The sequence below is a fragment of the Onychomys torridus genome, chromosome 1 (genome assembly GCF_903995425.1).
Source record: "Onychomys torridus chromosome 1, mOncTor1.1, whole genome shotgun sequence".
NCBI lineage: Eukaryota > Metazoa > Chordata > Mammalia > Rodentia > Cricetidae > Onychomys > Onychomys torridus.
Genome location: NC_050443.1, coordinates 5,226,034 through 5,238,787, shown reverse-complemented (window position 1 = coordinate 5,238,787; position 12,754 = coordinate 5,226,034). Strand labels below are relative to the sequence as shown.

Genomic DNA, 12,754 nt, shown 5'->3' with positions numbered 1-12,754 from the left:
CTCTCTCTCTCTCTCCCTGCCAGAGAAGGAGCTCTGCATTCCTGCCCTTCAGGTCTTAAGATAGCCAAGATACCACACCATAGAATCTGCTACGCTAGGTGACAGGTGGAACAAATACCCACTATAATAAAGATATAATACTATTCAAACCTTCTAGTACATTACCAAGGGGAGAGGCAAAAGACCTCCTATTTTCAAGATCAAAGCACAAAGTACAGCCAAATGTAAACCCATCAAAACACCTGGTAACCATGACTGTTGCCAAACTATCCCCCTCTGCAGCCCTGCTGGGTAAAGCAAGCTCAGATTCTCTGACCTTTAGTAAGGTCTTACTAGGGAGCCTCTGTGGGCCCCCACACACCAAGCACCTAGAACCCATAACATACACTCACAGGGACACATATTTTCAAAAGACAAAACAAGTATCTCTGAATGAATGAGTTACTCCTATCTTAAGAGAATACAGTCTCAGTGAGTTGAAGTCCTCCATGTTTAATGTAATAGATTCAAAATTGTAGACATTTTGAAGTCAGTTTTTAGCATGACTATTCCATACCATCCAATAAATGAAGTTTCCCATAATTTTGAAGTGCTCAAAGTCCCTATCAAGTGGGAAATCGTTTCTGGTGTCCATCAAGATACAGCTTCTCAGCAAAGGCTTTCCCACACTCAGAGCATTTATAAGGATTTTGCCCAACGTAGATCTTTTTATGTAGGCTCCTTTGCTGCTGAAGGATTTCTCGACAGTGAACATTCTGATGAACTCAAAGGTTTGACTTCAGAGAGAAGGCTTTTCCACATCTGTTACATTCACATGATTTTTCTCCAGTGTGGATTTTTTTATGTTGAGTTTAGAGAAAAGCCCTGTCACAGAGATGACACCCATAAGCCCAGAATCCAGCATGGATTCTCTCATTATTGATGGCTTTTGCTTTCTGGGCAAAAGCCTTTTCCCACAGCGCACATTTGGAGAGTTTCTCTATGGTGTGTTTTCTCTGATGTTTCACAAGAGTAGACCTGAAAATAAAAGATTTCACACAGTCCTTACATCTGTAGGGCTTCTGCTCCTTGTGAGTGTTTTTATGTTGAATAAAGGTTGAGTTCTGTTTGGAAGACTTGCCACATACATTGCACTCATAGGCTTTCTCATCCCTGTGCATTTCCAGTGATTATTGTAAGATGACACCCACAAGAAGGCTTTCCCACAAGCTTGTCATTTATAAAGTTTCTCTTTGGTATAAATTTTCTGATGTTGGACGAGATTGATCTTCTGCCTGTAGACTTTTCCACACTCATCACACTTATAGACTGTTCTCTTGGGATGAGTTTTCTAAGGCTAATTCATGTTCCACAGCATTTTAAATGCTTTTGCACATTTATTACATTTGAAGTATTTCTTTCTATTTTGGATCCCCAAATGTCTCTGAATGTGTGGCTTCGAACTAAGTAACATTCAAAATGTTATCCTATACATTTGCCTGAATTAGGGCCAACAGACTATTTTCACTCATAAGAATTTTTTTTTATGCAAGGCTTCCTATTAAGACAATCTCTCAAATGCCTTCAAAGTAGATCATATCCTGAGAGTCTTATCCTTGAAGGAACATCATCATTGCTTTGGAGAAACACATTTTCATGTGCAGTGCCTTTTTGCTTTACTAGATGTTTTCTATTGTAAAGATACAACTCATCTCTTGAGACTCTTCTCCATATTCCTGGACATGTGAATCTGCCTTTCAATATTGTGCTCTTTTCCTGAAATGAATTAGACAGAAATGTTCTATCCAAAATTTCCACTCTTGTGACTTGAGATGAAGATGCTAGAAATCACCAAGTGGGGCCATTCTCATCTCAGGGAATTGGACTTAGTCTAGCCTCCCTGAGGAAGTGTCTGGTCAGCTATTTCAACCAAGTTGGTTGGCTGTCAGGGATGAACTGCCAGAAGCACTGGTCAGGGGCTGGAGACATGCCCTCTTCTGGACTTACATGAACATGCTGACACACAGACACACACATTTAAAGATAAAAGAAATCACATCAGGACAGTTGGCCCAGCAGTTAAGATCTCCTGCTGCCCCTCCAGAGGACCCCAGTTAGGCTGCAACCACCTACTTCCGGTAGCTCATAATTTCTTACGACCTCAGATACAGGGGATCTGATGGCCTCTTACAACTTTAGTGACCTCCTGAATACATATCACACACACACACACACACACACACACACACACACACACACACACTAAATTTAGAAAAATTATCCTTAAACAAAAACAACAAATAGGCTGTGTGGTGATTGCCTGTGGGTAAAGTCCTGGCTGTGAGACTGTTAGGACCTCAATTTGAATCCCCAGGACTCAGGTATAAATTGGCACGGCAGAGACACTTCTGTAATGTCAGCAAAATAGAGACTGCAGAATCCCAAAGGCTCCTGGACCAGCTAGTCAGTTGTATTCATGAGTGAATGAGAGACCTGTTCTCAAATACAGTCAAAGGGTGAAATGATACTGATCCTCCAAATGTCCTCTGACCTCCACCTGGCATGCCATGACATAAACATGCCCACATTCACACACATACAGGTATACACATCAAACAGACAGACATAGACACAGACAAACATAAACAAAGCAATAAAGCAATCACAAAATTTGTCACCACACTCCTCTCTTGCTTCATCCTAATCCTGACTCAGATAGGATACCCCAACAGTGAAAAGTGGACCAGAAACAAATCTGCTCAACCTGGAAAACATCCTTGTATATTTCAGACTCCAGGCCATCACCCCCCTCCTCAGTCCTAAAGCCCTCCTCACCCACAGATGTCAGGGTGCTGTGGTTCTCCAACATCACAACTTTATTCAAGTGTCTGTGCTCAGGCTTCAAGCCCTGCCACTCCTCTGGGGTGAAGTTCACAGTGATGTCTTCAAAGGTCACTCTCCCCTGTAACAGCAAATCCCCATCTGTAGGAATCCATCACTGAAGGCAGGTGAGGTGGATAATGTCTATACACTCAATGTTCTGAAGGCCGAGGAGGGAGGATTGCTGTGAGTTAGAAGCCAAACAGGGCTAGATACTAAGTGCCAGTGCAGTGTGAGTCTGTCTCAAAGTGATAGCAAAGCTGGGCTTGTGGTGCAAACTTTTAATCCCAAAACTCGGGAGGCACAAGCAGATGGACCTCTGTAAGGTTGAGGCCAGCCTGGCAATCTATTTTGTGAGTATCAGGTCCACAAGGACTACACATGGAGACCCTTTTTCAAAAAATAAAAACTGAAATGAAAAAAAAAAAAACTAGAAAAAAATAACAAAACTCTTAACAAAAAGATTCCAATGGATTCTAAAGACTAGAAATGTGTTCTATGGCCTTGTGACTAGAGATCACTGAATACTACACTCTTGCAGAAAACAAATGGAACCTTTAAATATTATGCAATCTAAACAAAACCCTGAGGCTAATTCATGCAACCATCTTACTGAGTCCTGGTAAAAGAAAAGACTCCAGGAATTTTATGTTTCAGTGATATGTCTGGAGACCAACTCTAGACAAGATGGGTGGTTTCAGGGACCAAAAGGTGTCCACCTTGTCTGGACAGGCTGGTGTATTTATCCACACCCACAACTGTAGGTTTCCTGTCTTTTTAACATGTTCATGGATATTAGGGGCTTATTACAGTGAGGAACATGTACATTAAAGAATAAGGAGACAGAAGGCAGGGTAATGGTGGTGCACGCCTTTAATCCCATCACTGGAGAAGCAGCGGCATGCAGCTCTCTTAACTGAAGGCTAACCTAGTCTCCAGAGCCAATCCCAGAACAGCCAGGGCTACAGAGAGAAACCCTTTCTCCAAAAGCCAACCAAGAAAGAGAATATTGCTTCCCTCCAGGACAGTTGTAAAATCTTAGGTCTGAGACAAGTCTTCTCCTGCCCTCTTGTCCACAGAGGTTTTGGAGGTGGCCTCATTCTTAGCCTGTGGGTATTTGACATTGGATATAACTGTCACACCTTCTAATCATACAAGGGTTTGATCAATTGAAATCCCCAAACTCAAGGCAGATCTACATCAGGGTTTTTAGGATCCTTTAGGAATTCTAAGATCAGGGTCCAGAGAGATGGCTGTTAAGGTCCAGCACATAAATGTGGCTCAAAACCCTCTCTGGCTACAATACTGAGGGATCTGCCACCCACTTATGGTCACTGTGGCCACGCCATGCATGTTGTGCAGAGACAGAAGCACACACAAAATCACAAAGGTGAAAGAAATCATTGCATTTCCTGATGACAAAGGATGTTGAACAATTCTTTAGTATATCTTGGCCATTTGAGATTCTTCTGTTGACTAGTCTCTGTTTAGATCTGCACCCAGTTTTTTAATTGGATAATTGGGTATTTTGAACCACTGCGCTTAACATTTCTCTTCTTTCGCCTACCACTCTCACTTAATTTTGCCCCATATTTTATACATTACCAGGATTGTAGTATTTTTATACCCTCAAAATGTTAGCTTATATATATGTTCTTATACAGTATATTACTAGGAGCTGTATAAGCTTTAAATTTAGCCACAAAGCTGTGATGGGCCTTTTTGATGGTGGAAGTAGGCAGTGCTATAATGGAGAGGTGTCTTGTCTGCATACCAAAAACCAGAAGAGGTATTTGATTCTCTGTATCTGGAGTTACAGAGGGTGGAAACCACCATGTGGATACTGGGAATAGAACCTTGGCCCTCTGAAAGTGTAGCAAGTGAGTTTAACCATTTCTGCAGCCCAAAAGTGGAATTTGGAAAATACCATTTGTGTCATGTTTCCACCTGTGAGCATGCACACACTGAGGCAAGAGGACATGGAGTGTTTTCTATCACTTTCCAAGTTTCCTTTTTGAAATACAATCTAACTATGGAACAGGGCCCAAGACCTTAGCACATCATCCCAGCAGTTTTCTCTGGTGAATGTCCCACATCTGAACCTTACACTTCCCATTGTGGCCACCTTGAATGGTAAGTGAACGGTGGAATCCACCTGTGTCTACTCCCCAGTGCTGAGTCACAGGTGTATGTGGCTATGAGCAGCTTGTTTTGTAGGTACTGGGGATTTGAACTCAGGTCCTTCCGCTGACACAGCAAGTGCTCTGACCTACTGAACTCCCCAGGCCCTTCAGAGGATCCATACTACATTTTGTGCATCTCAAACAGATGTGGGTATCTCAAATCAGGCTACACACCTCATAGCCAGCAACACCAGCTGGTTTTTCTTTCCCCTTGCTACCCAGGAATCAGGATAACAGGCTGAAAACAAATTTGTCCTTTGGGCTATGTATTAAAGAAGTCTGCTGCTTCATGGCACAAGGGTCTCTTCAATCTCTTGGGAACTAAGGGGAACCTTGCTTTGTCTTATGAACTGAAATGTTCTCTTTAGAACCTCACCATGCTGGTTGTTTTAATATATAAGCCTCTCACCTAAAAGACTGTCTATCTCAGACCCCCTGGACCCTTAAAACACTCCATTTTCTCATATCATCAGGATTTGAACATAACAGGTTTATTTGACTTCAAAATTTATTAAAAGTGCTTTTAAAATGTTATTATGCTAGGCATCGTGGTCCAGACATTTAAAAAACATTGCTCAGGTAGCAAAGCCAGGGCACATCTGTTTTGTAGAATACAAGATCTAAATAGTGTTCCAAGTCAAAGAAAATTAAATAGTGAGATTCAAATCTTATTAGATTTTTCACTCATTGATGTGCCCATATATATGCACATGTGCTGGCTCCTCTAGAAGTCAGAGGACAGCTTGCAGGACTGGTGTCATCAGCCTTGGTGGCAGGTGTTTTCCCCACTGAGCCCTTAAAGAGCTTTTGAATTTGCAAAATTTAACACACACTCTATTTCATTTCCTCTGCAACGCTGAAACTTTGCCCTGCAATTCTGAGAAGGAAGCACAAAACCAGTTGGTGGGCAGCTACATACTTTCATCACATTAGTCAGGGACACATATAGAAAACAATGATTTTTAAATAAATTTACAATAGAATGGTATACATGAATTTATGGTAAGCAAACAATATCATGAAAATCCTCCAGATCACATAAACAAATCATATATACACTAATTAAATAGAACATTTTATACACCACTTCTCAAACATTAAGTCCAGCCGTACTTGCTCTGAACCCATTATGATGCAGGATTCTAACACTGGGATATTTAGTCAGTTCCTAGCTGTGTTGTGTTGGAACAGAATGACATCTAATAAACCATTGTGTTAGAGCTGGAGAAAAGGTTCAGTGGGTAGAAGCACTGGCTGCTTTTCCAGAGGGTCTGGGTTCAATTCCCAGCACCCATATGCAGTTCACAACTGCCTTTAACTCCAGTTTCAGGAAACCCAACACCTTCATACAGACATATATGCAGGAAAAACACACTAAATAAAGATTAAAAAAATTTAAATATCCTCCCATCCCTGGGGAGTGGTGGCACATACCTTAGATCACAGCAGTTGGAAGGCAAAAGAAGTTCTATCTCTGAGTTTGGAGCCAGCCTGCTCTACAGAATGACTTTCAGAACACCCAGAGCCACACAGAGAAATACTGTCTCAAAAAACAAACAAACAAACAAACAAAAACAAACAAATGTGAAAATCATCACTATAGTCTTGTAGGAGAAAATGGTATATAGTCTACATCATGGACATATGGGTTTCTGTCCTAATATGTTGTTTGTTTTATTTTTTTGGCTGAGTTTTCAATTGACCTAAATGAGCTTTCAAAATGGATTCTTCTAGGAAGTGTGTGAAGCCATTAAGGAATGGTGAGAAAATATCCACATTCTTCTGTTGCTCTTTAGATGTGCTAAGTAACTAGCACTCTGATGCCTTTTTCAACAGCCACTCAAATATCTGATTTTGCATGTAAAAAAAAATGTATCCACTTTGAGGCTGATTTTCCTGAATCAAAGCATCTTGGAACTCAAACACTTGGACATCATTGTACAGGAGCCATGCTTGCTTTTGAAAGTCATACACATTGCTTACATAATGACCTGAATCTTGTGAGCTCCCAACATGGCTAACAAGTCTGTAATTCTGAGGATCATCTCTCACTACCAAATTTTTGGACTCATGAACAGCATCTACTGTGTTGTTGCTTCCTGGAACATTGTTATTTTTAGGATGCCCTGATGCACCAAGGGGATCTTCATCATCTTTCTGATCTCTCAATCCTGAAGACTTATTCAGATCTTTCTCTGTGTCCTGAGTACCCTCAACACTTTGAGGTGATGCCTGAGGAAGGAATTCCTTGTGCAATCTATTCCTGTAAATAGAGAGAAGCTCTTCTGCCATTTTGTGAGATCCTTCAAGAATCTTTCCTTCATTAGGATCACAATAATTGACAACCTTAGTGGTAGTGTGGTGATCTGATATTTCATCAACATTAATTTTCTCATAGTTCTTCACATTAGAAGATGGTATTGACTGGCTGAGAGGCATCATCCCTTCAGGGTCATTTGGGACATCACAGTCATCAAGGGGGATGTAATCAATCAAGGAAAATGGTGATTTCCTGTTTTCATTATAGTGAGAAGATACATTTAGATACATAGAAATCTCAACTGGCTGATTACTCTTCACCAACAATCCATTAGCGGTTAAGTGGTTTCGTTTCAGATGAACAATGAGGACCCTGGGGAGCCTCTTCAACGTGTACCTGAGAACTGAATTCTTGTTCTTGCACTTCTCACAATTACGCTCAATTTTTTCTGGTGTAAAGAAAAGATCAAGGGACTTTTGAATAGATAGAGGCTCTTCTCTTGTCCCTTGGTGCAGGTCAACAGAGAGGTAATTACTCACTTCAGTGGTGAGAGTAGCCTCACCACAGGCTTCACAAGCAATTGATCTCTGCAGCTCTAATTCAAAATTAGCACTGACAGGACAAATGAACCTTTTGGGGATGGCAGTCCCAGCACATGTTGATGGAGATGATCTCTCAGCCTCATTATCCTTCTCAGTGGTCTGTGTGGCATTTAGTTTTTCCATATTCACTTTCAACTGGTCTAAACAGTGAGTTAGAAATTCAAAGGGATCATTCTGTTCATTGCCCAAGAATGTGTTTGCAACTGTGGAAATGGATTTCTTCACATCCATGAGTAACATTCCTTTGATCTCTATATTCTGGATATCTTTCAAAACAAGCATTTTGGTTAAGGGCTTGATAAGATCATCACAGGAAAATTTCTCCCATGGGATACCTTGTGTGAGCAAGTCCTTTGCAAATGTTGGAATCCCAGAAATAGATTATAAAATGGAATTCATGTAACAGGTATTTCCCAGATTGGGGAAGCCTTCATGTTTCAGTTCCTTCATATAAGTGTCTGGAGTAGCCTAGATGTCAATATATGTGTATGATTGGGTCTCCTGTCTAAACTTTGATCCACTTTCATCAGGCCATATTTGTGTTGGAAGAACAATGTGATAATCTAGGTTAGGACCCAAGCAGGTGTTGGGGTTGAATGGAGGTTCAACTTTTCCAATGTTATGTTCTTCCTGATCTCCTAAGCCATTGGTTTCTCTTCTTCGCTTTTAGTTTTGGATTTCTTTCCTGGTTCAGAATTATTTTCTTCAATAATGTCCTCATTCATTTCTACTGTGAATGTTGATTTTCTCTTCATGTTTTTGCTCTGTATTTCTCCACTCTCTTTTTCACCATGACTGCTGCTGGAGTTTGGCTCTGAAACTTTATGGGGAGTGGAGTCCAACTTTCTTGTGTAGTATTCAAGGGTCCGCGCACTAGCTCCTGGGGCTTCCTGCAAAATGGATCACTGCTTTCAGGAATATGCTGATTGCTCTTGGGTTCCTCAGATTGTTGGGATTCAGATGGATGTAAAAATTCCAGGAAATACTTCAACTTTTCAACATCTATGGCAGATATCTTGTCCATGGGTAAGAAAGTATCACCTTTCAGAGTTAAATGCAGATGATGCACTCCTGTCTCACAACAACTGACCACTACACCTACTCCATTATCACCCAGGTGAAAAACCCTACTCCTTCCTTCCAACTTGAAGGAAGCTACCAGATTAACCTTCTGTTTTCTTTCTACTATTAGGATGACTGCTTCTTCCACTGAGAAGCCTGGATGTGCTCGCCTGCCATTCTTGCTTCAGATTTGGACAAAACAATGTATCTTTAGAGGAGCCATTATTTCTTCACAAAGAAAACTCAGGGAATCTAAAAACAAACAAAGAGCACATTACAGACAGCGACTGGGACTCAAAATGTATTGATCCCAATGTATTTTTGTAAAACTCTAACTGGCCAGAAATGACTTTCATTCTTCTCTTCATGCCTCAAGTACAACATGCTGGGAAAGCTTACATTTTTCTTTTAATATTTATAATTATGATTCATCAATTACAGTTAACAGAAACATGAGTTACTTGTATCCTTTAAATAAATTTTACTTAATTGTATATAAGTGTGTGCATTTGTGTACATGTGAGTGCGGTGCCCTCAGAGTCCAGAAGAGGGGATCAGAGTCCCTAGAACTAGCATTACAGGCAGTTTTGAACTACCCTGTGGAGGGGCTAGAAACTGAGCTCAGGTCCTCTGTTAGAGCACAGTACGCTCTTAACCATTGAGTCCTCTCAATTATATAATCAAGTACACTCTTTAACCTCTGAGCTATTGAAGTTGTTCCCATTCTCTGGAAGACACGCTCAGAGTGTGTTTGCTCTCTATTTTTCTGCCCCGATGTTTAATTGTGATGGTCAGTTCTATTTGTGTACTTGCCATAATCTACAGAAACCTGGAAATTGAGCTTCATGAGGTTTTTGTTTGTTTGTTTTTTGTTTTTGTTTGTTTTTAGATTGGGTTGGTCTGGTGGATTGTCTTGGTTCCCTTAATTAGTATGGAAAGTTCCAGCTTGAAAGTATGTGGCACTATTCCTGCTTTAGCGTGTGGTACTTTTCACTGCTTGGGGTGACTAAAGTATATAACAATAGAGAAAAAGTCTGTATGCATTCATGTTCTCTCTGCTCCTAGTTGTGGCTGTCGTTTGACCGGCTGTTTCAAGTTCCTGCAGTTGTGACTACCCAAAGTGAAGGACTGTAACATGTGACTGTGAACTGAAATAAACCTTCCCCCGATCCTAAGTTTCCCTAAGTTTGGTTTTCCAAAGTGTTTTATTACAGCAAAAGAAATGAAAACAGCAAGTACCTTAAGTCAACTGTGGAGACAGTGCACGTCTGGTCTCACTGGTGCCTCTGCTCTTCTCTGTCCCTCTGATGATGCTGAGACAATGACATTCTGGTCAAATTCTAGTCTCTCATGCAAATTCTAGTCTCTCATGCAACAGTTAGGAAGATGAGCCTGAGTGGTCACCTCTGGTGCTGGCCTTTTTGACTGCAGATTCCAGATCCAGATATTCAGTCCTGCAGTGGTCAGATGATGAAAATCAAGAAGTACAAATGTGAATGTATGAAAGGTTGAAGATATATATCAGTGGTTAAAGCATCCAGTATGCACAAGACCCTAAACTCAATCCCTAGAAACACACACAAACAATTCTGCTCTATGTGACTATATATATATATATATATATATATATATATATATATATATATATATATATATATGTAGGCAGAGGCTTCCTGTCCTACAACCACTCTCAAATAAACACACGGAGACTTATCTTAATTATAAATGCTTGGCCAGTTGTTCAAACTTATTACTAACTAGCTCTTGCATTTTAATTGAACCCATATTTCTTATTTAAACTCTGCCATGTGAAGATACCTTTGTTAACATGGCAGGTTCATAGACTCCATCTCTGTGTGGCTGATGACTCTAGACACTGATGTTCTTCCTCCCAGTATTCTCCTAGTGTGGCTCTCCTGTCTAACCTGATTCTGTTCAGCTATTGGCCAATCAGCTTCTTTTTGTTTTTGTTTTTGTTTTTGTTTTTTGGAGACAGGGTTTCTATGTGTAGCTTTGCACCTTTCCTGGAACTCACTTGGTAGCCCAGGCTGGCCTTGAACTCACAGAGATCCACCTGCCTCTGCTTCCTGAGTACTGGGATTAAAGGCATGTGCCACCACTGCTGGGCTAGCTTCTTTATTAAACCAATCACAGTGACAAATCTTCACAGTGTACAAAATGATTATTCCATGGCATATATGATTATAATTTCAGCACTTGAGAGGCTAAACCAAGACTTTTTAAATTTTATTTTTAGTCTGCCTGTAGTGACACATACATCTTTGATGTCAGTACTGGAGAGGCAGGAGGATCTGTGACTTGGAGGCTATCCTGGGATACACACCCAGGAGAAAAAGAAGGTACATGATAGGAAAGCTACATAATAAACTCAACTGTAGTTAGAGTATTCCTGCCTGGCCCACGGTCAGGACAAATCTCTCTCACTCGCCAGGCCCATAGACTCAGAACCAACCAAGTAAACACACAGAAACTTACATTGTTTACAAACTGTATGGCCGTGGCAGACTTCTTGTTATCTACTTCTTCTATCTTAAATTAACCCATTTCTATTAATCTATACTTTGCCACGTGGCTTGTGGCTTACTGGTGTCTTTACATGTTGCTTCTCATGGCAACAGCTGGCAGTGTCTCTCTCTGCCTTCCATTTCCCAGAATTCCCTTCTCTGCTTGTCCTGCCTATACTTCCTGTCTGGCTACTGGCCAATCAGCATTTTATTTATACAGAGTGATATCCACAGCACTTCCCCTTTTCTTTTTTGTTAAAAAAGGAAGGTTAACTTTCACATAGTAAAATTACAGATAACAAAACAATTATCAAGCAAGAATTACAGTTACAATATTAAAGAAGATAATATCCTATCTATCTTATATTTGTGAGTTTAAGGTTTTATATCTAATTTATCTTTTACCATAACTGAGAAAATTATAACTATCTAGTCTTCAACCACATCAAAGACCTCAGAAGGATATAATATTACCTGAGAACCAGGAGAAGGATGCAAGCAACTTTTGGGAGTCCTGCAGGGTAGACAGAGACAGCTGGCAGCCTGGACAATCACCTAATGTTCCTTTGTAAAGTTGGGGCATTTGTCTTCAGCCCACAGGGCTAGAGTCTCTTGGTCACTTTTCTTAGTGTCCTGTAGAATGTCTGGCAGTTTTCTCTGTGAAGCAGGAACCTGAAGGACCCTTTTGTCAAGCAAAGTTCAGTGGTCACCTATCTATGGGTCCTGCATGTCCAGTCAATCAAGCAGTCCAGGCAAGAACAGTTTCTTGCCCAAATGGCTATTTTTGCCAAGGTGAAGATAAGATATGAAGTGTTTTCAATGCCCATCCTCCTCTCTGAAATAAATTGGTGTTGCCAGGAGCAGACATGTCTCACTGTCCAGAAAGTCTAAATTTTAAAAATATTTTAAATGCCATATTCTGTAGGTCTTTGAAGTATTTGAAGATTACCTATCTATCTGAAATATCTCTATGTATACCTAGAAGACTTAACTAACATGGCTACGAGTATGATTATCATAGGTGACCAGTTATTAATCTATTTTTAATTATCCATTATAATTTAAAATGAGCTATACAAACATAATATCTTAAACAGGAGTAGAAATATACACACAGCATAACAAAATTAACTTTAAGTTTGTATCAATAGATTAAAATCTATACCAAAGTAAAACATTTTAAACAAGTTGTTGCTCTTTAGAAGTAAGTTCCTTAATCTATCCTTTCATCCTATTATATCTATATCATATCCCCTGTTCTTC

At 40.2% G+C, this 12,754-nt stretch overlaps 1 protein-coding gene across 1 annotated transcript; it reads right to left on the bottom strand.

Annotated features, from left to right (window-relative positions):
* Positions 1–605: 605 nt before the first annotated feature.
* Positions 606–9,813, bottom strand: LOC118596382 (ubiquitin carboxyl-terminal hydrolase 29-like). Its single transcript, XM_036207252.1, is given in 6 exon segments — positions 606–755; positions 2,744–2,941; positions 7,098–8,548; positions 8,551–8,713; positions 8,716–9,148; positions 9,776–9,813. Coding segments are annotated over 6 exon segments (2,433 nt in total).
* Positions 9,814–12,754: the final 2,941 nt, after the last annotated feature.